The 24,194-nt window shown below is 37.0% G+C and overlaps 1 protein-coding gene and 1 pseudogene across 4 annotated transcripts in view; one reads left to right on the top strand and one right to left on the bottom strand.

Annotated features, from left to right (window-relative positions):
• The window catches only part of ZNF214 (zinc finger protein 214), a 115,335-nt gene that overhangs the window by 75,249 nt on the left and 15,892 nt on the right, over positions 1-24,194 (bottom strand). For all 4 annotated transcript variants that reach the window (XM_037840793.1, XM_037840792.1, XM_037840794.1 and 1 more), the window contains 2 exons: positions 10,546-10,707; positions 5,370-9,004 (listed from right to left, as the gene is read on the bottom strand). In XM_037840793.1, coding sequence (XP_037696721.1) covers positions 7,311-9,004; positions 10,546-10,672 — 1,821 coding nt within the window. In that variant the 5' untranslated portion in view covers positions 10,673-10,707 and the 3' untranslated portion in view covers positions 5,370-7,310. The remainder of the gene's footprint in view (positions 1-5,369; positions 9,005-10,545; positions 10,708-24,194) is intronic.
• Positions 1,667-2,225, top strand: LOC119538066 (annotated as a pseudogene).

The raw sequence follows: 24,194 nt of genomic DNA, 5'->3' as shown, positions 1-24,194 counted from the left end.
GGGGTTGGGGCTGGGGAGGGGCTCCTGGCCCTTTTGTGCTACACCCTTGCCTCTCAGCTGTGCTCACCACGGGCTTCCGTGGAGGAAGAATGAATGCAGTCACCACAAGACTGCCAAATTCTGAGTTCCCTCATGGAGCTCTCAGCCACAGGGCTGTGAAGGGTTATCTCCCCAGCCAACTGCTGAAATGGTGGATGGGGCTTGGAAAGCTGCTCACTCCACACTCCGCGGTTTTAGTCACCAGTCCCTGGCACAGGAGCACTCAGCCACTGGGCTATGAAGGGTTATCTCCCTAGCCAACTGCTGAGATGGGTGAATGGGGCTTAGAAAGCTGTTTGCTCCACAGTTGGTGGCCACCTCTAGCTGCCAACCACATTCACTGGTTCTTTCGAAGGCAGTCTCTCTGCCTCTCCAGCTAGGTCTCCACCTGCCTGGCTGGCGACACCCTGGAACTGCTGTTCTGTAGCACTTTCTGCCCTTTATCTAGTCTTTTTCACAGAGGAGAATTTTGCTCTGCCTCTCCTAATCTACCATCTTCCTGGAAGTCTCTAAAATTTTTTTATGTTGTCAAATTTCTAAGTATTTTTCTAAGAGTTTCCATTTCATCTAATTCTCAAAAATACATGTGTGTGTATGTTTTCAACCATATAAAAACCCACCCTAGGGAACTGTAAACATTTTATGTTTAAGCAGTGGACACTTCCTTTTTGAAAATAAAATCTTTCATTATTCTTTAATATGACATCAGATAGAAATGGGGCTGTTTGTGGTTTTTCTGTTTCTGAGAACCAGCCTTTATGAAACCATATTGAGGTTCACATAACACAGCTTGAATACTTGTGCTTTAGTCCATATGTATTTTATTCCAATGTGGGTCATAGGATGAAAGCCTAATTTTATTTTTCACCAAAAAGTCAGATAATTATGTGAGCACCACTTACTGCATAATCCTTCTCTTCAGATCTAGGATGCTAACTTTATCCTATGTGAAGTATCAAAGCGTATGTACTAAGTATGTTATACATACCTATACAGTCCATGCACTGGTTATTTCTAAGCTCTCTATTTGGTGACTTTGAGTATTCTGAAAAATTCTGCAAATATACAATTAAGTTCCACTTTATTATAACTTAATTATACCATTTATTGGGTCAATTCATTAATCTTTTTTATAATTCTTTGCTTTTTGTCACAGTCTGTTTTTCCTGAAAGACTAAGATCTGTTGTTTCTTTTTTGAGCTTCAAGTATCATTGGGATTTTGATGAGATTTGAAATAAATCTATAAATTATGAATATCCCATCTAGGAAAATTATAAGACTTCTCTATTCAAGTCCTCTTTTATGTTCCTCAGTTAAACTTTTTGTTTTTCATTATTTTATTCTGCATTTTTATTTGTTGTTCCTTTTGAAGTTTTGTTTTTTAATTTTAAGAAAAAATTTTGGTGTTTACACAAGCAAGATTTTTCTCACCTATTACATTTTCTGATTACTGCAAGAGTTTAAGAAACTCTTTGGACGGTGGCTGCCAGTGTGCCTAGGGCTAGATGGCCTGGACAGTGGCCCCAGCATCCCTCACTCCACCTTGAACCTGCCATGCCCCGTGTCCATCACCGTTCACCTCAGCACCAGGTTGCCGCTCCTGCCTCAGCCCAGCAAGTGGCCCAGATGTATGCCATCAAGTGTGTGGCGGTGAGAGACAGAGCTGCGGGTAAAACTTGCCTGCTGATCAGTTACACAACCAGTGCATTTCCTGGAGAATATATTCCCAGTCTTTGACAACTATTCTGCCAATGTTATGGTAGACGGAAAACTGGTGAATCTGGGCTTATGAGACATAGCCGGAGAAGGAGATTATGACCAATTATGTCCTCTTTCCTACCCACAAACAGATGTATTCTTAATTTCCTTTTCTCTTGAGTCCTGCATCATTTGAAAATGTTTGTGCAAAGTGGCATCCTGAGGTGTGACACCATTGTCCCAACACTCCCATCATTCTATTGGGAACTAAACTTGATCTTAGGGATGATAAAGACAGGACTGAGAAACTGAAGAAACTGACTCCCATCACCTATCCCCAGGGTTTGGCCATGGTAAAGATCAGTGCTGTAAAATACCTGGAATACTCTCACACAGTGGGTCCTCAAGCCAATGTTTGATGAAGCTATCAGAGCAGCCCTCTGCCCACCCCATCAAGAAGAGGATGAGAAAATGCCTGCCGCTGTAAATGTTAGAGCCCCTTGTTCTTTACTCTCTTCCACTTGGAACTTTTGTATGCTTTGCTCAGAAATGGTGGAGCCTTCTCACTCAATGCCAAGTTTTTGCTTCAGATTAGTTTTTCCTTAAAACCATTTTGAACCGATCAGTGATTTTAAGGTTTTGTTTGTTTAAAGTTTAAGGGTTCAAACTTCCACATTCTATTAAAATTCAGCCCTATGGCAGGCATTCTTAAAGCCTTATTTTTCAAAAGCCGCTATTCTTGCTCAGATTAAGAGGTGCCAAAATACCCCTTGAACTAAGTTGCATTGTTGTGTTACAAACACTAAGCACTAAACTCTGTTAAAGACCTTTGTCTTCAGGAAGACTGTAGCTTCTGATGTTATGAAATGCAGAGGTTTTCTAACTAGTTTTCAGGTATATAAAACCTGAAAGTGCAGCCTCCTCAATGAAATGTTGCCATTTAATGCATTCAATAATTTATCAATCCATGTTCATTACATAATATTGTACTGTATATCTTAATGGAATGAGTATAATGACTCAACTGTTTGGATCAATCTTTTTCATTTATAGTGAAATTTTTTTAAGCTAGTTTATTAGCTTTTGCTTAGATTTTGAACAGAAATCTGATTCCCGTGTTTCCTCTAAGTATTCTGCTCTTAGTGGTGGGTATACTGGGCTGGAGTGTGTGCAGTACTTGATGTGATCAAAGTATGAAGACAGTATTTTGACAAAATATGAAGTGGAGCTTAATTTACCTTAAGTTATAAAAAGTTTTTTTTTATAAACTGAATGAAAGCATCATGGGTACAATTTTTAAAAGGTTAATTTCTGTCAAATGCAGTAGATGAAGAAAAGTCAGTATTACCATTTAAGTGTTTTTCTTAAGCCTTTCCTTTCTCCTGCACCTGCCATCCCTCCCAAAACTGGGCATTTAATTCCCCTTTGAACTGGTCATTCCCACAGTTGCTAACTTTAACTTAGTGTTTTCTTATAGAACTCTCTCTTAATGAGCAATGTCTCCTGGTATTATAAAATCTTCCTGATAAGGCATTAGAATTTTGTTTTGTAGATTAGTAAAAGTGCATTCCCTCACTTCCATGTTACTTTATTCAAAGCTAATACTTGCTTTCCTTCATGACTAGGTGTAAAATCGTGTTGCAGCTTTAGTTTTTAAAATATTTTCTTAAACTATGACCCTTCTTGAGAGGCTAAACTTGCATATAATTGTGCCTAAGAGTCTCCCCCTGAGTACCTCTTTGTTGCTCAGATGTGGCCCTCTCTCTCTCTAACTGAGCCACCCCAGCAGGTGAACTCACTGTCCTCCCCGCTAAGTGGGACCCAACTCCCAGGGGTGTAAATCTCCCTGGCAAGGCAGGATATGACTCCTGGGGATGAATCTGGACCGGGCATCGTGGGATTGAGAATATCTTCTTGACCAAAAAGGGGATGCAAAATGAGATGAAATAGTTTCAGTGGCTGAGAGATTTCAAATGGAGTCGAGAGGTTACTCTGGTGGACATTCTTATGCACTATATAGATAACACCTCTTAGGTTTTAATGTATTGGAATAGCTAGAAGTAAATACCTGAAACTACCAAACTCCAACCCAGTAGTCTGGACTCCTGAAGATGATTATATAATAATGTAGATTACAAGGGGTGACAGTGTGATTGTGAAAACCTTGTAGATCACACTCCCTTTATCTAGTGTATGGATGGATGAGTAGAAAAATGGGGATAAAAACTAAATGACAAATAGGGTGGGATGGGGGGAATGGTTTGGGTTTTCTTTTTTTACTTTTATATTTTTACTCTTATTCTGATTCTTTCTGATGTAAGGAAAATGTTCAGAAATAGATTGTGGTGATGAATGCATAACTATATGATCGTACTGTGAACAGTTGATTGTATAGCATGGATGATTGTACGGTAGGTGAATATGTTTCAATAAAACTGAATTTTAAAAAAAAAACAAAAACAAAAACCATGACCTTTCTTAGCATCACTGTCTTATCAGCTGACCAACACTGTAACTTGACTAATACCAACCTTCCCCTTTACCTCACCTTCTTGGAAACGTGCTTCCTCTGTTGCCTTTACTAAGAACCTTCCTTGGGGTCTCTGAGGTTCTGTAACTCAGCACTAGTGCTGACAATGTTCTGTACATCCTACACACTGGCAAGAACCCAATGTTGGACATCTGAACCACTAGAAGAGAATTTTTTAAATTGATAGTTGCAGAATTGTGGAGTGTTTTTACATTGATCTTTTGCTAATGCAATTAGCACTATATTTTGCATATATGACTTAATAAATCCTTGAATCATAAAAAAAAATTGGCTTTTGTGTTTTTACCCACCTTAATTGGTTTAGTTTTTAAATTAACTTAAAAAAATATTGTAGGCACTCATTTGTCTAATAAACTTTTGCCTATTTTATGTTTAAGCAATATTGTTTTGTTATAATCTCTTAATCTGTAACAACATATAATTAAAATTTTAACTCAATCTGAGTTTTCAAAAAAATTTAATGGGAGGTTAAACTACTTAGATAATATTGGTATTCTCTCATCTTGTTCTATGTTCTCTAATTTTTTTTAGACCATCTTCTTGTGTTCTTTGTATTTTCTTTTGCTATAGGGACTGAATATTTTTTCCTTTTATCTTCTCTCCTGTTTTGAAAATTATGTCCTATTTGAGTTCTATTAGTTGTGATTTCTACATTTGTAAACAAAATATTTTAAACCTTTATTTCCCGAATTGTTGAAGTCAAGTCTATGTTATAATGAGTCCCTGCGATTTAAGATCAGAAATTTAGTACTCTTCCTTTTGCTCTCATTAACGCAAAGGTTGCCAGAATTACAAATATAAACACAGAATGCCCAATTAGATTTGAATTTCAAATAACTTTTAGCATAAGTTCTATGCAATATTTAGGAGTTACTTATACTAAAAAATTATTCCTTGTTTATTTCAATTTCAAATGTAAGTGGGTGTCCTGCATTTTATCTGGCAATCCTAATCTCCCTCCCAGACCTTTTTATATATAATCTGCTTTTATGCTTAGCATTTGTAATTATATGTTTTCCAGCATGATCATTTAAAAAATTTTAATTTTTGTTAAGAAAATTAACAATTATTCAGACTTACCTGCATCTTTAACTGATTGCTGTACTCCTCACCAGATCTTATATATCATGACTTCCACATTCTTGAACTCTCTTTAAGAAAGGCAAAGGTATGGCATGTTTTGTTTTCTTGCTTATCTGTCACTTACACATATAAAAGACAACTTGGTCGAATAAAAATCTCTTACGTAATTACAGACTTTTTAATCTCAGAATTTTGAAGGTGTTATTCCATTGCCTTCTGCCATTCACTGTTGCAGAGTACTCTTTATCCATTCTTCTTTTAGCTTTATAGATAATCAGAATTCCTCTTACTATGTCTGTTGTTCTTTTTTTCCCTAAGCTGTTTCTAAACATGGTTTCTATACTGGTTTTGCTTAAAATCTGATGTATATTATTTTTAGCTAAAGAAAAATTTCTTTATTTGAACAGTGATTCTATTTCCAATTGTTCTATCTTCCTCAGAAGCACCATAATTCTCACACTGGATCCCCAGTATCTACTCTTCATGTGTCTTTTCTCTTATTTCCTTAATATTCTTTTCCTATACATTTAAGATTACCTCAAATTTATTTTTTTATAGTTTATATTTTGCTCCATCAATTCCGTTGCTTATTGTCTTTTACTTTGATACAACACTTTAAATTTCTCTGCAGTCCTTCCTCATATATCTATTTCTCTTTATCTTAGAGGCTTTCTATACTTATGGATTCCTATGGATTTGCTGAGTTCAGGTTTTCTGTTGTTACTGAGGACACCATTTAAAAACAAAATTTCTTCTGGAGCCTGAAATAACCAATTTTCAGGGCTACAGGTTTCTAAGTCTTCAGAATGATATATACATATTTTTAGTATTGCAATTCCCTCTTACTTTCCCAAATAGGCCCATTTAATTTTTTTCCTTTTGGGAAAAATCTAAATATAGTTGTATGTCAATGATCAGGATTTGTGTATTCCTACTCTATTTTTATAATGGCAAAATTCTCTTCTTACTTAACTTAGTGTTCATGGTTGCCTATAGCTCTTGAGTTTAGTTCAGTTCTGTTCCTAGCAAGATATTCTTCTGCTACAACTCTGTTCAACTGAGAGTTCAAATTCTACTGCTTGGAATTCCGATTCTAAACCAACAGTATCTGCTATTTCTAGCACTCACTCCTATCAGTATTCTTTTAGGCTTTGTTTACACCTTCCATAGTTTACTTAGGGAAACTAAATCTTCCATTTTTCATTACTTGGTGTCTGAACCTATGAGTAAATGTGGAAAATGGAAAGGGGAGGAGTCAGAGTGCACTGTGCAGCACCCTTACAACAGAATGATGGTGTCTGAGTTTTCTGGTTGGCAGAGATAACATATGTAAAATAACCTATCTTGGATACAAGTTCATTGTCTTCCTATCTTTTATCATGGAGCCTTTGTTTCATGGGCAGTTGAATTCTACTGGCCATATAGCTAATTCTTCCATATTTGAATAAATTGTCTGCTAGTTTGAGTTTCAAGTTTTGTGTGTTTTCATCTTTTTCTGTGGCTTCCTATGGACTTTATAGGGGAGTCAAGAGATGTTTCAGAGTTTGCTAGCTGTTTCAATTCAAAATTTAAATAAATATTTTGAAGTCAGTGAAAATACAAAGTTGAACATACAGTATGATTTCAAGTATATGAAAATGCACAGAAAAAAACCAACTAGAACGAAATAAGATGAAGAGTTTTCTTCTTGAATTTTTTATATATTTCATAATGACTATGCGTTATAGTTACAGTAGAAAAAAAAAAAACACTTTAATTTTAAATATATAGGAATTATCCTAAGGATCTCCTCTTGAAGCAAATGGTTCTTAGTGAGATTTAGTGGTGACTATAAATGTTGCTTGGGATTACTGGATTATTTATAGGATTTCCTTCCCACAGCACTTACTGGGTTTAAAGTGTAAACTTTGATTAAACCTAATCACTAAATGAACAAAATTATAAGGCTTCTCTTCTGTGATTATTGTAAAGATGTGAATTCTGATCAAATCCCTTATAATACTTATGGCATTTATGAGGTTTTTCTCCTGTGTGGACTCTTTGATGAATTCGAAGGGCTGAGCTATGGCTGAAACCCTTACCACATTTAGTACATTGATAAGGCTTCTCTCCTGTATGGACCCTCTGATGAATGTGAAGATTTGAGCTGTGACTAAAGCCCTTTCCACAATCCTTACATTTATAGGGTTTTTCTCCTGTATGGACTCTCTGATGAATGAGAAGATGTGAACGCTGACTGAATCCTTTACCACACTCTTCACATTTGTAGGGTTTCTCTCCAGTATGTACTCTTTGATGAGTATGAAGCTTTGAACTCTTGCTGAACCCCTTACCACATTCATGACAAGTATAGGGTTTCTCTCCTGTATGGACTCTCTGATGGATACGAAGATCTGAGCTGTGACTAAAGTCCTTTCCACAGTTATCACATTTATAAGGCTTCTCTCCTGTATGCACTCTCTGATGAATTTGAAGATTTGAACGCTGAGTAAAGCCCTTACCACAGTCATCACATTTATAGGACTTTTCTCCTGTGTGGACTAACAGATGAATTCGAAGATTTGAGCTCTGACTGAAGCCCTTTCCACACTCATCACATTTATATGGTTTTTCTCCTGTGTGAACTCTCTGATGAACATGAAGTACTGAACTCCGACTAAAACTCTTACCACACTGATCACATTTAAAAGGTTTCTCTCCTATTTGAAGCCTCTGGTGAAAATGAAGTAATGAATTTCTACTGAGGTCCTTATCATACTCAAGTTTATAGAGTTTCTCTGTTGTGTGTACTTGTTGATGATTATGAAGACTAGAGATCTGACTGAAGCTCTTACCACATGCATTACATATATAAGGTACCTGCCCTGCATGGACAGTCTGATGAAAGTGAATACCAGGGCTCTGACTAAAGTTACTGTCAATTTCATCACATTCATAAAACTGCTTACCTATGTGGATTCCTGGATATCTATATAAATATGATCTCTGAGGGAAGCATGCTGTGCTGATGGAACATTGATAGACCTTTTCTCCAAATTGACTTCTCTTGTGGAGAACACATTGTGAGTTCCAAAAATAAATTTCTTTACATTTACTACATCCGCAGAATTTCTCTTCCATAGAGGCTTTCAGTAGGTCATTTCGGCATATCTCACCAATGCACTCTGGAAGGGCTTCCTCAACTGGGGCATAAGAATGCTTAACTATGAGCCTGTGTTCTTTTTCCTTGGAGAGTTTTTCCCACAATATAGAAAGATGGTATCTGTTTCCTTGAAAAACATGTAAATCACTCATGTAGATTTCTTTCCCAACATCTTGAGTGTTTTTTATTTCTAAGGACTGCCAAGGTATAAACTTTCCATATTTAAAGTTTCTGTGACTTCTGCCTTCGAATGTCAGTTCATAGTTACCATATCCCGGTACTTGTGTAGACAGTATTAACCATTTTTGACAGTGGGAAAGGTCTTGCTGCTTTCGGTCCTGAGAATCTACGTCTTGAACAGTTTCCACATAATTCTGATTCTCATACATCTGAGTACTAGCATTCCTCCAGCCTTGCAGGAAGGAAAGATTTTCATGTTCTAAATATCTGAATTTTTCTTCTTGAGATTTGTAGCTCTCCTTCCAGATTCCTAGGAGATTAAGAAGACAGGCCAGTAGTGACATGAAAGCTATGTTTAAAAATTTCCAAATATCTCAATCAATGACCTCCAGAATGGTGGGAAGAACTTAACATTTTATTTAAGTAGGGACATGATTTGCATTATTTGTCCTTAGTGATTTGTCATTTTGCATGTCTGAGTGTAAGAAAATAAACATTCAGGTTCCTGCTTGCATTAAAAGATTAATATCCAACTGTATCCTCCCCAAATTCTTTCAATGGAGTCTCAAAAAACATAACGGACAGAAAATAATGGGAAATATCTCCCAAAGTTTTGAGAGCTCTGTGAAGGAAGGAATAATATAATTCATCTTTGTACTGCCACATACCAGGACACTGACTGTGATCCTTGTTGAATGAGGGAATGTATACCGAAGAATGAAATCGGCAATATATCAAAAATTAACTGTGATAAAAACAAACTGATTGCAAAGGACAAAAATATGTATATTGAATATATGCGTGGGTATGAGTGGGGAAAAAAGGGCATGATTTTGGTTGCTCCATTGGGTCTGAAATTCATTTATTTGTTTTTTCATTCATTTATGTTTATGTACTAATTCACTCATTCATTCATTCTACAAATGTATCTTGAGCCTATACTACCTACCAGACACTATTCAGAAATAAGAGTAAGGCTGACTGCTTCATATTAATAGTCTTAAAGACTGAAATTTAATTATATTACTTAATTTGGGGCATTATTATCAGAAACAAAATATTGCTTCTGTTTTTTTCTTCAAGAATAGTATGGTAGAGTGTGTGCAAAAATGGCTGCATTAACTCTCTACATTTATCTACACCTTTGGGTATTCCTCTTCCACTCTGACTTGGGCTTGGCTATGCAACTTGCTTTGGTCATTGGGACAACAGTAAAAGCGAATCAAACAGAGACTTGAAAAGTGCTTGCATGTTGGGGTTTGCCCTTTCTCTCACTGCTTTTGAAAATCCTGTGACCGCTACCATGTAAACAAGCCTGGGCTAGCTACCTGAAAGGGGACATATGGCCAACACATCCCCGCAAGCCCCAATTATATTAAGCCTATTGCCAGATATGTGGTTTAGGCTGTCTAGCCCCATCTCAGACCATCTAACCCAACCAAGCCACTTCATGAGAGAACCATCTAGCCAATTATAATAATAAAAAATAACATTTTTCTGTTTTAAGCTAGTAAGATTGGAGTATACAGAAAAGCTAACTCAAATAAATGGTATGAAGAGAGAACAAACTTAGGGCCACATAAAACTGACTATATATGTAGACTTGTGCTTTAAGTATAATTGAGAAAATGACGAAAAACAATCACAAATATCTATTAATTACACAGACCAGGTTTCTTAGAAAATGCCTTGCTTTGTTTATCTTGTATTTGTCACCTAACTTAAGATACATTTTTATGAATATTGCTTCCACCACCCTCAATACAACTCCCAGATAAAGAACCAAAATGCTCAACAAAACTGGTTCCAGAAGAAACTAAGTTTCTTTCGTAAGAGATGGGATAACTTTACCTACTGACGTGACATTTGTGTAGTTCTCCCACATGACCTCCCTGTACAGCTTCTTTTGAGAAGAATCCAGGAAATTCCACTCATCCCAAGTAAAAATAACAGTCACATCTTCAAATGTTATTGCCATTTCATTGAAGATCAGGCTTTCCAGGAAGAAGAAATCTAAGTGAGAAGATGGACAGAGAAAAATACTTTGAGCAGGTAATTTAAGTGGCAAACCAAATAGAGAAAGAAAGAACCAATAAGGGAGAAAAATAAGAAAGGTAAGGGCAGACGTAATAAAAGTAGTCAAACAGCTAAATAATGTTATCTAATCACTGACCATCATCGGCATCCAAAAAACATTTATATAGCATTTGTCTGCTAAACACTGGGCTAAGTGTATTATATATATTCCAATTAATCCTCACAGCAATTCTATGTTGTGGGTACTATTATAATTCTCATTTATCAAATTAGCAAACAATGGTTGAAAGAGATTGAGTAAATTCCCCAAACCACAGAGCCAGAAGGCAGCAGGGCTGGGATATAGACCCAGGTCTGCACACTTCAGTCTAGAACAATTTGTCAACTATAACAATATTGCACACAAACTTCATGGTTGGTTAGAGACATTATCTATTACTTCTTGCTGTGAGATGAGGAATTAGATCCTACCCCCTATACCTCCACTCATTTTTCTGATACTTTTTTTATCGTTACTTTTGAGTTAAGTCAAAAGCACTGCTTATATAATTTTGACTATGATTATAAACAGGGTTTTTGAGGGGGCAGGATTGCCTGTTTTATTTTTATTTAATAAATTTGCTATCCTCATATTCTTAATTATTTTGAAAGGTTCTATATAATCCATTTTATCAAGTCTCTCACACCACCACCACCATCACCATCATCACCATCATCATCCCCTTTTTATTTTGGAAATGTCCATCTTGCTCCAATCAGGGCTGACTACTCTTTTGTGCTCTATTTTCGAGATCATACAATTCTTCCCCTTTGGTGATTCACTCCCTTATTTTGGAAAACACACGCGTAAGTTCAATCAAATCTATAAATGTTAAGTCCAAGGCGTTTTGAGAGTTACTTCCTTATTTTGGAATAGCACCCCCAAATAAATTTAATCAAATCCATGAATGTTTAGACCACAGCCACCTGAAAAAAAAGTAGTGGTGAGAAACAAGCAAGGTACTTTACATGACACAAATTTGGTCTAAAGGAGAACATCCAAGCATGGTTCCTACATCATCTGAATCACTGTATGCTTGAAGTCTTTGTTATCCCCTCACAATTGGCTAGATATAGAACTCTAGAGTGAATATTTTTCTCAGAATTGCTCCATCATTTATAAACACTCAGTTTGCTGCTACAAAGTTCGATTTTTTTAATTCTGATTCTTTGTTTATTTCCTCGCTGGAAGATTTTAGGATCATCTTTTCCCCTCTGATTCCTTGGTTTGCATCTTTTATCATTAGGCATTCAATAAGCACTGCAATCTGGAGACTTCTGTTCAGCAGTTCTATCAAATTTTCTTAGATTTCTTTGAAAACTTCCTTTTTCCTCTGATTTATCTCTTCCAGAACTCTATACTTATATTTGGCTACCTATTAGCCATATATCATGTATCATGATCCCTTTACGCTTTTTCCATTTTCTCTTATTCGTCTCTTTGTTCTACAATCTTGGAGACTTCCTCAACCTGATCTTCCAACATTTCCATCTAATTTTTTAAATCTGGTAATGTTTTAGTTTCTAAGAAATTATTTGTATTCTCTCATAGTTATTTTTCTTAGCACCCTGATTTAGTTTTACAGATGCTTTTAAAATCTTTCTGAGGATATTAATGAGTTTTACGGCTATAATATCTTCTTTAGTTACTTTAGGAATACTAACCAGACTTTGTGTAGTTCTTTTATGTTCTCTGCATTGCTTCTTAAGAGTCACCTTCCACATTTTCCATGGTTTCTCTCTCTAAAGTTGGAGGTTTTACTCAAATATGTGATGATTCTTGAGTGTTCATACATATTTAAGAATGAGAAAATGAAAGGCTGATTGGAAGCTGTGAAAGTGATTTATATGCCAGAATTCTATAAGGATATTCAACTACTTCAGAAAAATAAATGTCTAATCTCCTGTCTGGGGGAACAGATGCCTGTTTGCGGCTGTCTTACATTTAGAGTGGATTAACCATTCCATAGACAGACATTCAAGATAATCCCTTTCTTTTCAGCCTTATCCCTCAGCCTGGACCTCTGTCTCAACTGGTACGGATGTGTCCTCAGCCTCTCCTAAGTTTACAGGGCTCATCAGATCCTTTCCGCTCTGTATTCCCCTGTATGAGCCTTCTAGGATGTAATATCCTCAGCCATGTAGCTCTTAACACACTGTTCTTCCTTTTGCCTTCCAAAATTCTCTTGAAATTTCTCACTTGTTATGGCTCTTCGCTTCATCATTGCAGGTTCATAAATTTGTTAGTTGTTAAAAATTATCATCTGGTTTTAGGAGAGAGAAGAGATAAATACATGCATTCAAACTGTCTGAAAATACTTCTTTTAGTGGAAAGAATGGGTTATAAGTTGCTTATGTGACACATTAATTTTATTTCTTCGATAACACATTCTCAAATTCTAAAATTCAGGTGAAAATGTTCAGTAAAAAGTGTTCAGTAAATATTAAGAATAAGGGAATTATATACTTTAATGAGTTTACAATAAAGTGGAAGGAAATTAGAGTGATATGATCATCATCATCATCATAGTCATAGCAGCAGGTGATATTACTGAACATTTATTAAATGAACAAAGTTACACTATCTCATTAACTCTCATAACAATCCTATAAGATACTATTATCTGCACTGAAGGAGTGAGGAAACTAACACTTAGCAAGAATAACCACCTTGTACAAGGCCATACTGTTACAAAGTGGTGGTTTTTAAACCCAGGCCTCCCTATTAAGTGAAAGTGAGAGAAGTTGAAAACAACTTGGTAAAGAATAGTAAATCAAGATTTCCATATAGTCATATTGTGTTAATGTAGAAGGGCAATAGTAAGATGTACTGAAATATTCAAGAATTCAAAATATACCACCCGATGCCTTAACAATGAAGCATTAATCACAAATAAGAACTCAAGAATGAGAAAATTTGGTGCTGTATATTTAAATATCTAGTGGCTAATCGAAAAATGTTTATAAAATAAATTGAAAACATTTTAAAGATAACACATTCTATTCTTTTTTTTTAAATAAATTCAGTTATTCGTACAGTTGCAAAAACAATACTAACCCCATACACAGAACTCCATCATACCCCGACCCCCCTCCCCTGGCAGCCCAATCCGCCAACTTTAACATGCTGTCACATCGCTATTTCTTTCCTTCCGTCCCTCCCTCCCTCCCTATCATCCATCATCTATTGCTCTGTCTTCTGAACACATGAGAGCTAGCTGCACACATCCCTGAACAAACACTATAATTCACATATACGCTTCCCATGAACAAGAACATTCTTTTATGCAATCCCATTAAGCACAGCTAAGAAGTACAAGGGATTCAACAATGATACAAAGCTTACATTCTATATTTCCCTTCCTTATGTCTCAACTGTGTCCCTTTGAGCCTCCTGTCCTCCATCCTCCAATCCCATCCAGATTCATCCTTGGCATTCAATTGTCATCTATTTAGACTGTCTCTTTTTTTTTTTTTCTCCAATTGTGGAAACATATATACAGCCTAAATCTTCCCATTCCAGCCCCTCCCTAGCCTTCCATTAGTGGGATTAATCACATTTAGAATGTTGTAATGCTCTTTCCCACCATCCATTACTAGAAATTTCCCTTCACCTCAAACAGAAACCCTACACTCATTTCTTAACTCCCCATTGCCCCTTCCCCCATTTCTCTTAACCCATACTCTACTTTTCAACTCTATGGTCATATTCTCTGATAATTTCTTTGTGTTTACTGTGGGGCTTAAAATTAACCTGTTAAATCCCTAACAATCTTGTTTTTCTTTGATACCACCTTCACTTCAATAGGACACATAAACTATGTTCCTATACTCCTCCATTCACCCACCTTTATATAGTTGTCTAAAATTACATAATTTACGTTGAGTTCAAAACCACTGATTTGTCATTAGAGTTTGTGTATTTTATATCATGTAGGAAGTAAAGAGTGGAGTTACAATTCACAAATTATTGACTTCTATTTGTATTCCATTGTGGTTGGACAATGTGCTTTGAGTATATTCAATTTTTTTTTTTTTTTAATTTATTGAGGCTTGTTTTATGTCCCAGCCCATGGTCCCTTCTAGAGAAAAATCCATGATCACTAGAGAAAAATGAGCGTCCTGGTGATTTGGGATGTAAGGTTCTATATATGTCTGTCAAAATTCTCTATATCTCTTTCTCCTTTCTTTGTTTCTCTGTTGGTAGGGCTCCCTTTAGTATCTGAAGTAGGGCAGGTCTTTTATTGGCAAACTCTCTCAGCATTTGTTTGTCTGTAAAAAATTTAAGCTCTCCCTCAAATATGAAGGAGAGTTTCGCTGGATAAAGTATTCTTGGTTGGAAATTTTTCTCTCTCAGAATTTTAAATATGTCATGCCACTGCCTTCTTGCCTCCATGGTGGCCACTGAGCAGTCACAAATTAGTCTTATGTTGTTTCCTTTGTATGTGGTGAATTGCTTTTCTCTTGCTGCTTTCAGAACTTGCTCCTTCTCTTCAGTATTTGACAGTCTGATCAGAATATGTCTTGGAGTGGGTTTATTTGGATTTATTCTATCTGGAGTTCGCTGGGCATCTATGCTTTGTGTATTTATATTGTGTAGAAGGTTGGGGAAGTTTTCCCCAACAATTTCTTTGAATACTCTTTCTAGACCTTTAACCTTCTCTTCCCCTTCTGGGACACCAATGAGTCTTAAGTTTAGATGTTTTATTTTATCTATCATATCCCTGAGATCCTTTTCGATTTTTTCGATTTTTTTCTCCATTCTTTCTTTCGTTCTTTCATTTTCTGTTCTGTGGACTTCTAGGACACTGAGACGTTGTTCAACTTCCTCTCATCTTGTATTGCAAGTATCCAGAGTTTTTTTAATTTAGCCAACAGTTTCTTTTATTTCCATGAGATCTTCTATTTTTTTATTTACTCTTACAATGTCTTCTTTATGCTCTTCTAGGGTCTTCTTTATGTCGCTTATATCCTGGGCCATGGTCTTCTTGATGTCCTTTAAATCCTTTGCCATGTTTTCGTTCCTTGATTGTAGTTCTTTGATTAATTGTGCCAAGTACTGTGTCTCTTCTGATATTTTGACTTGGGAGTTTGGAATTGGGTTCTCCATATCATCTGGTTTTATCATATGCATTAAGATTTTCTGTTGTTTTTGGCCTCGTGGCATTTGCTTTGCTTGATAGGGTTTTTTCAAGTTGTAAATAAAGATACCAATCTAATTTTTCAGAAACACAAGTTGGTGGCGTACACTTTCTCTAACTAACCAGCAGACGGCGACTGTGAGTCATCTATACCCCTCAAGTCAGTTCTCAACCTTGTCCCCGCGGTATGTGGGGAAATGATTCTTGTCGGGTTCAGTTGGTGAATTCAGTTCGGGTGTGCTGCTGGAGCCGTCCACCCTGAATGTGGGGCATGTGTCCGGGTGGTCAGGGAGGAAGGGCAGCTTTAATGTTCAAATCCCCCAGGTTCCCGGAGATTCAAGGCCGCCGCAAGAGTCTAAGCCTTCATTTCATTTCAGCCCCAGACCCTTTCTCTCCCTGACCCACAAACTACCGGACTTGGCATAGCGTCCCTGGGTTTTCTGAGCAGGCCCCCTTTCTCAGATGTGATCTTCCAGGACCTCTGCTGAGGGAATGCTGTGCTATGTCACCAGTGCGCACCGTCCCTCAACGGAAGCCCTGGGCCGCCGGGCCGTGCAGGGGCGCTCTCAGCCTGATGCAAAGATGGCCGAACAGGGCATCTCAAACCCCCCTCCTCACACAGTTCCTCCTTCCCAGCTCCGGGACAAATGGCGGGGCTCTGGGCTGTGGGCACAGCCCTGGGCAGGAGTTTATCCAGCCCTCCGGGGAGCCAGCTGTAAGCTGCGGGGTTTCTTTCTGCTTCCGGCTCTCCCCTCTGCTCCCCTGTCCCTGAGGGTATCTGCAGCCGGCTATCCTCCAGGCCAGACACCGAGAAGCCAGTTCAGCCCCCTCCTGCTGTGTTTTACTGTGTGGTTCCCACCGTCACAACTGCAGCTGCACCTGGGTTTTTCCCCTTTTTTTTTTTCTTTTAAAAGAACCAGTCGGTCTCCAAACGCCAATCCCTGGCTTCCCCACACCGCCACACAGCTGTGCGTCTTCCAGCCAGCTTACTGACTCGTTTGAGAATGCAGACTCCCGGTTTCACCAAGTATATGGCCCCTGTGTTACTAGCAGACCTCGTCCAGCTGGAGCATCGCTGTAACCGGTATTCTGGGTCACTTTCCGGTTTTTATCTAGTGTTTTTCACAGAGATGTTTTTTTGCCCTGTCTCACCTAGCTGCCATCTTAGGTTCTCCAACACATTCTATTCTAATGCACAAAATGTATACATAAATAAGAAAAGAAAATTGGGATGCCAAGAAAGCCTGACCAAAGGAGTGAAAACCATGCAACTTGGTGTTTGTATCTACAGTAAATGAACACACTGCCCACTCATTTTGTGAAAAGTAAAGGAAAAATAAAACAGACTATTGTTACTGGCTTTGATTGTTATTAAGAATTTCTTTTAAAAATGTACTAGAGATTAAAAGTATAATTTCTTTTACCAAAAATGAATTCATGAAATTTTTAAACAAAACTGACTGAAGTAATAGCCGTAACAATTGAAAGCCGACCCTCCCCCAAACTCCCAGTCTGAGAAATAACAATTATAAAATTTTCACACTGTCTTTTCCAACCTTTTTCCAGGCATGTACACAAACATATCCAACATCCTACTGAAGTTTTTTCTCAATAACGATGTAATTCTGTAATTTTCTTTTATCATTTAATATATAGTGTACAATTTCCCATTTCAGTGCATATAGACCTATCTTACTTGTGGTGGTTTTAAACTATGTCCACAGATTATTTGATACTCTCCCCTTTAAGAAGTGGAACCTAATTCCCTACCCCTTGAATATGGGCTGGTCTTAGTGACTTGTTTCTTAGGACTAGGGAAAAAAAAAAAAGCAGGAGGGTAAGGAATAGTGTGCAACTTTGGAGACCAGGCCATAAAATACACTGCAGCTTCTTCCTATGATCTCTCTCTTGGATCACTGCTCTGGGGGACGCTGACTGCCATGTTCATAGGCTGCCAGTGGAGAAGTCTACATGGAAAGGAACTACAGCCTTCTGCCGGTTAAGCACAAAATGAGGCATCTTGCCAACAGTCATATGAGAAAGCTACCTTAGAAGGTGATCCTTCAGCCCCAGCAAAGCCTTCAGAAGACTCTATCCAGGCTGACAGCTTTACTTGCAATTTGTGAGCCAGAGCCATCCACCTATGCCGCCCCTAGATTCCTGACCCTCAGTTGTGAGGTGATAAACATTTGTTGTTTTACACTGCTAAGGTCTGGGCTAATTTGTTTTGTGACAATTGATAATTTATTATTATTTGTAAAAGTTGCATAGTACTTCATTTTATGATGTTCCAAGATTTAAAGTTCCTATATTGATAGATATTAAGACTGTATCCAGATTTTTGGGTATCACAGCATGGCAATGAACAATTCTCTTAAATATATCACTTGAGCACTCAATTTTAATACTATTTCTATAAGATAAATTTCCAGAAGTGAAATTGCAAGCCATGTGCATTTCAATTTACTAAAATATACTATGAAACTTAAAAATTAGGAGGTACACTAAGTCTATACAGAAAAGTAAAAGTGAAGAAAAGAACTCATAAGGAATAAAACAAGATGGCAAGTAAGTCTATTAATAGAGAAAGGGATGCTAAAACTAAATTTTAAGATATACTGGCATACTGCTTAACAGACACACACCTCAAACCACTGGATTCTAAAAGACTAAAAATGAAAGGACAGGCTATGCTATAAAGAAAAATGTGGACAAAAACAAAGAAGGTTTTTAAATATTAATAACACACAAGGTAAAATCCAAGAAAAAAGTATTGCAGTGGATAAGCAGAGTCATTTTGTTTTATGAGAAATAAAATAAAAGACCTTTGGGTACCACCAACCAGAACTGATTTGTATTCATTAACAATTTATCATGGAAATTTTCAAACTCACAAGAGTAAAGAACAGTGTAATGAGATCCATGTAATCATTCAACAATTATCAACATTTTGCCAATCTTGTTTCAAACCTCTGCTTCCCACCTTAGAGTGGTGGTGATTGCTTTTGTTATTATTGTTATTGGCCAGATAATTTAAAGCAAATCTCAGGCATAATGTCATTTCTCTTATAATTATTTCAGAAATACTTCAATATATATCTTTGATTAATCTTTAAAAAACATAAATGCCTGACAACTATTTAAAATTGTTTAACTTCAAATTAAAATTTTTTGATTGTTGTAAAATATTATTTTACAGCTTATTAGTCTGAATCAGGATCCAAAAAAAGGTCCAAACAAATTATATGTTTATTGTCATATTTCTTAAATCTCTCTGATTTTCTAAAAGTCTCCTATATTTTTTGTCTTTTTCAAACTATGCCATATTTTTAAAGGATACCCAGTCATTTATCCTGTAGGACACTGGTTCTCAAACTTTGGTGCACATCAGAATCACCTTGAGAATCTTTTAAGACAGATTCTTGGGCCCCATCTATAGGGATTCTGGTTCAGTAGGTCTGAGGTAGAGCTCAAGATTTCACAGTTCTAATAACCTTCCTGATGATGTCAATACTCTTGGTCTGGGGACCTCACTTGAAGTAAGACTGCTGTAAACACCCCCACATCAATGATTTGGCTAAGTGTTTCCTTCTGATGTTTAACTTGTTCTTCATTTCCATGTTGTTAGCCAGTTCTTTTGTTCCAGACATCTGATCACATCAAGGCTTGTTTTTTTTCAACAAGAATACTTGCTGTATACTTTCTTTTCCAACATTTCAGAGGGTACTTAATGTCTAGTTTGGCTCACTTGTAGGACTGCTAAACTTATCAGTGGGTTAAGGTGCTGTCAGTCCAATCTTTCCATTATAACATTCTCCATCAACCTTTCACTAAAAGTTCTAGCTGCAAATGATTTCTTAAATCTTATTTCATGAGGCATTGCAAACTGATTTTCTAATTCCATCATTCCTCATACATCTATAAGCTGTAATTTTTCTATAATGAAGAATTTTCCATCACAAATTTTCTGGTCTTCCTGAAATGTAGTCCAAACAAATGGACAGGAAAAATGCTTAACCAACCTAGATCCTTTTAAAAACAAATTTTCCTTTCCGGGAAGATGGCAGAGTAGGTGAGGCAAACAGGCTTCTCCTCCATCAAAGTAACTAGAAATGGTCTGGAGGACACCAGGGATCATGGTTTCAGGGTATGACTGGCCATAGAGCATTTACTGTCCCCCCACAGAAGTCCGGGGGAGGGAGGTGCAACAGCAAGAAGCAGGGAAAGGAGAGGTGCCATACCGGCAATCAGAAACACCTTGCACACCCCAGAGACTTCTGGGTGCAAGCCAGGCAGAGAACCGGCAGGCAGAGCCCACATTCCATCTGCCGAATGCCCTTGATTGGACTCCTTGCTTACCTGCTCAAGGCCCGCATTGCAGCCCCAGGACAGGAATTCTCCAGTGCACATGGAGAACAGGTACACTGATTGGTTACTCACCCGATTTGGACTCTGCCCATCACAGGAGAAGTTTGGGGAAGACCTACTTGAGAGTACCATCTGCTGGTAAGTTAGGGAAACTGCACTCCAGCAAGCAGTACCTCAAGAGTGCCACATGCTGATAGGTTAGGGAAACTGCACTCCAGAAAACCAAATTATATATAAATGCTCAAATAATTTTGCACTTCCCAAAATAATCCTTTCAAGACAAGCAAATGCCCCAAAGCCGAAAGAAAATTCAGAGCACTTGAAGGATCTAGAAGATATGGACAAGCCAAATCAACAAATTAAAAAGCAGTGAGAGACACAAAATTTGGAGCAATTAATTAAAGAAGTACAAACAAATACCCAAACAACTTCAGAAAGATGGCTAAAGACATGAAGGAAATCAAGAAGACTTTACAAGAACATAAAAAAGAATCTGAAAGAGTAAATTAAAAAAAAAAACGCAGACCTTATGGAAATAAAAGACACTGTGGCTCCACCCTCTTTGGGACCTGAGGTGTCAAAACTCTTCCAGAGCATGGAGGCGTAAAGCCCGCCCTTGACCTCCAGGGCAAACTCACCCTTTCCATGCATACGGGCTGCTATGCTCTCCCAGCCCTTGAGAAGGGTTAGGCTCCCGCTCTCTCAATGTGTTTTCAAAGAAACACAATATTAGATTTAAAGACATGGAAGAAAGGGTAAGTGAACTTGAAGACAGGGTAATTGAATGCGAGCACACAAAAGAAAAAATGGGAAAGAAAATTAAAAAATTAGAAATGGATCTCAGAAAAATGATGGACAACATGAAGCGAACAAATATTGGTGTGCCAGAAGAAAAGAAGGATAAAGGGCTAGGAATAGTGTTTCAAGACATAATTGAGGAAAATTTTCCAAACCTTCTAAATGACATAAATATACAAATCAAAGATGCCCAATGAACTCCAAAGAGAATAAATCCAAATAAACCTACTCCGAGATACAGACTGATTAGAATGTCAAATGCTGAAGAGAATGAGAAACTTACAAACGCAGCAAGAGAGAAGCAATTCACCACATACAATGAAAACAACAATGACTGAGTACTGACTACTCAGCGGGCACCATGGAGGTGAGAAGGCAGTGGTATGACATATTTAAGATTCTGAAAGAGAAAAATTGCCAACCAAGAATTCTTTATCCAGCAAAGCTCTCCTTCAAAATTAAGGGAGAGCTTAAAATTGTCACCAACAAATGCTCAGAGAATTTGTTAACCAGAGATGTGCCCTGCAAGAAATACTAACAGGAGCTCTACCAGCTGGGAATAAAAGAAAGGAGAGAGAGGTCTGGAGAAGAGCACAGAACTGAAGAGTTATTAGTACGGGTAACTTAAAGGGAAAAAAAGAGAGTGGGAAAAAATAGATCTAACAACTAAAAGTCAAAGGATAAGATGGCTGGTTCAAGAACTCCCTTCACAGTAATAACTTTGAATGTGAAGGGATCAAATTCTTCAATTAAAAGACACAGGCTGGTAGAATGGATTAAAAAATATGACCCATCAAGATGCTGTTTACAAGACTCATCTTACACTCTGCAACACAAAGAGACTGAAAGTGAAATGATGGAAAAAATATTCTACGCAAACTGCAATCAAAAGAAAGCTGGGGTAGCTATACTAATATCGTATAAAATAGACTTTAAATGCAGAGATGTCATAAGAAGGATACTATATATTAATAAAAGGGATAATTCACCAAGAAAAAATAGCAATTATGAATGTTTATGCACCCAATCAAGGAGCTCCAAAATACATGAAACAAACATTGGCTAAACTGAAGGGAGCAATAGACACGTCTACAATAATAGTGGGAGACTTCAATATACCACTCTCTTCTATAGACAGAACAACTAGACAGAGTATGAATAAGAAAGCTGAGAACCTAAACAATATGGTGAATTAAGACTTAATGGGCATATATAGATCATTACATCCCAAAGTACCAGGATATACATTTTTCTCTAGTGCCCATGGAACATTTTCCAGGATAGATCATATGCTGGGGAACAAAACAAGTCTTAATAAATTTAAAAAGACTGAAATTATTCAAAGCACATTCTCTCACCACAATGGAATGTAACTAGAAATCAACAACCACCAAAGAACCAGATCTTCCACAAATATATGGAAGATAAACAACACACCACTAAACAACCAGTAGGTCAAAAAAGAAATTGCAAGAGAAACCAGTAAATATCTAGAGATGAAAGAAAATGAGAACACAATATATCAAAACCTGTGCAATGCAGTGAAGGCAGTGCTGACAGGGAAATTTACAGCTTTAAATGCATATATGATAAAGCAAGAAAGAGCTAGAACAAAAGACCTAACTGAACAACTGAAAGGGCTAGAGAATGATCAGCAAACTAACCCTAAAGCAAGTAGATGAAAAGAAATAACAAAGATTAAAGCAGAAATAAATGAGCTAGAGAACAGAGAATAAATAAAACCAAAAGTTGGTTTTTTGAGAATATCAACAAGATTGACAGACCTAGCTAGACTGACAAAGTAAAAAAAAGAGAGAAGGCCAAATAAACAGAATCAGAAATGAGAAGGGGATAATTACTACAGATCCCAAAGGGGAAAAAAAAAATCATAAGATGATACTATGAACAACTGTATGCCAACAAGCTAGACAATTTAGAAAAAATGAACAATTTTCTGGAAACAATGAACAACCTAGGCTGACCCAAGAAGAAACATAAGACCTCAACAAACCAATCACAAGCAAAGAGATCCAATCAGTCATCAAAAATCTACCTACAAATAAAAGCCCAGGGCCACATGGTTTCACAGGGGAATTCCTGGTATGCAAGGGTGGTTCAACCTAAGAAAATCAATTAATATAATTCAACACATTAACAAATCAAAAGGGAAATTCAAATGAACATCTCAATAGAAGCTTAAAAAGCATTTGACAAAATTCAACATCCCTTTTTGAAAAAAACACTTCAAAAGGTAGGAGTTGAAGGAAATTTTCTCAATATAATAAAGGGCATATATGAAAAACCCACAGCCAGCAAAGTCCTCAATGGTGAAAGGCAGAAAGCCATCCCCCTAAGATTGGGAATGAGACAAGGATGTCCACTGTCACCTCTATTATTAAACATTATGCTGGAAGTTCTAGCCAGAGCATTTCACCAAGACAAGGTATAAGAGGTACCCAAATTGGAAAGGAAGAAATAAAACTGTCATTATTTGCAGATGATTTGATCTTATATTTGAATAATCCTGAGAATTCAACCATAAGCCTACTTGAGGTAATAAACAAATTCAGCCGAGTGTCAGGATATAAGATTAATGCACATAAGGTGGTAATGTTCCTATACACTAGAAATGACCTAACTGAAGAGGTAATCAAAAAAATAATAATTTCCATTCACAATAGCAACTAAAAAAAATCAAGTACCTAGGAATAAACTTAACCAAGAACATAAAAGACCTCTACACAGAAAATCACAAAATTTTACTAAAAGAAATAAAAAAGGACCTAAATAGGTGGAAAAATATTCCATGCTCATGGATAGTGAGACTAAACATTGTTAAGATGTCAATTCTACCCAAACTGATTTACAGATTCAACATAATTCCAATCAAAATTCCAACAACCTACTTTGCAGACATGGAAAAGCTAGTTATCAAATTTATTTGGAAGGGAAAAGGGCCTCAAATTGCCAAAAACATCTTTAAAAAGAGCAAAGTGGAAGGGCTTACACTTCCAGACTTTGAAGCCCACTATACAGCTACAGTGGTCAAAACAGCATTGTATTGGAATAAAGATAGAGATATTGATCAATGGAATCAAATTGAGAGTTCACAAATAG

Source organism: Choloepus didactylus, chromosome 6, assembly GCF_015220235.1.
Source record: "Choloepus didactylus isolate mChoDid1 chromosome 6, mChoDid1.pri, whole genome shotgun sequence".
Taxonomy (NCBI): Eukaryota; Metazoa; Chordata; class Mammalia; order Pilosa; family Megalonychidae; genus Choloepus; species Choloepus didactylus.
Note: the sequence above shows the minus strand (reverse complement) of the source record. Positions and strands in the feature narration are given on the sequence as shown.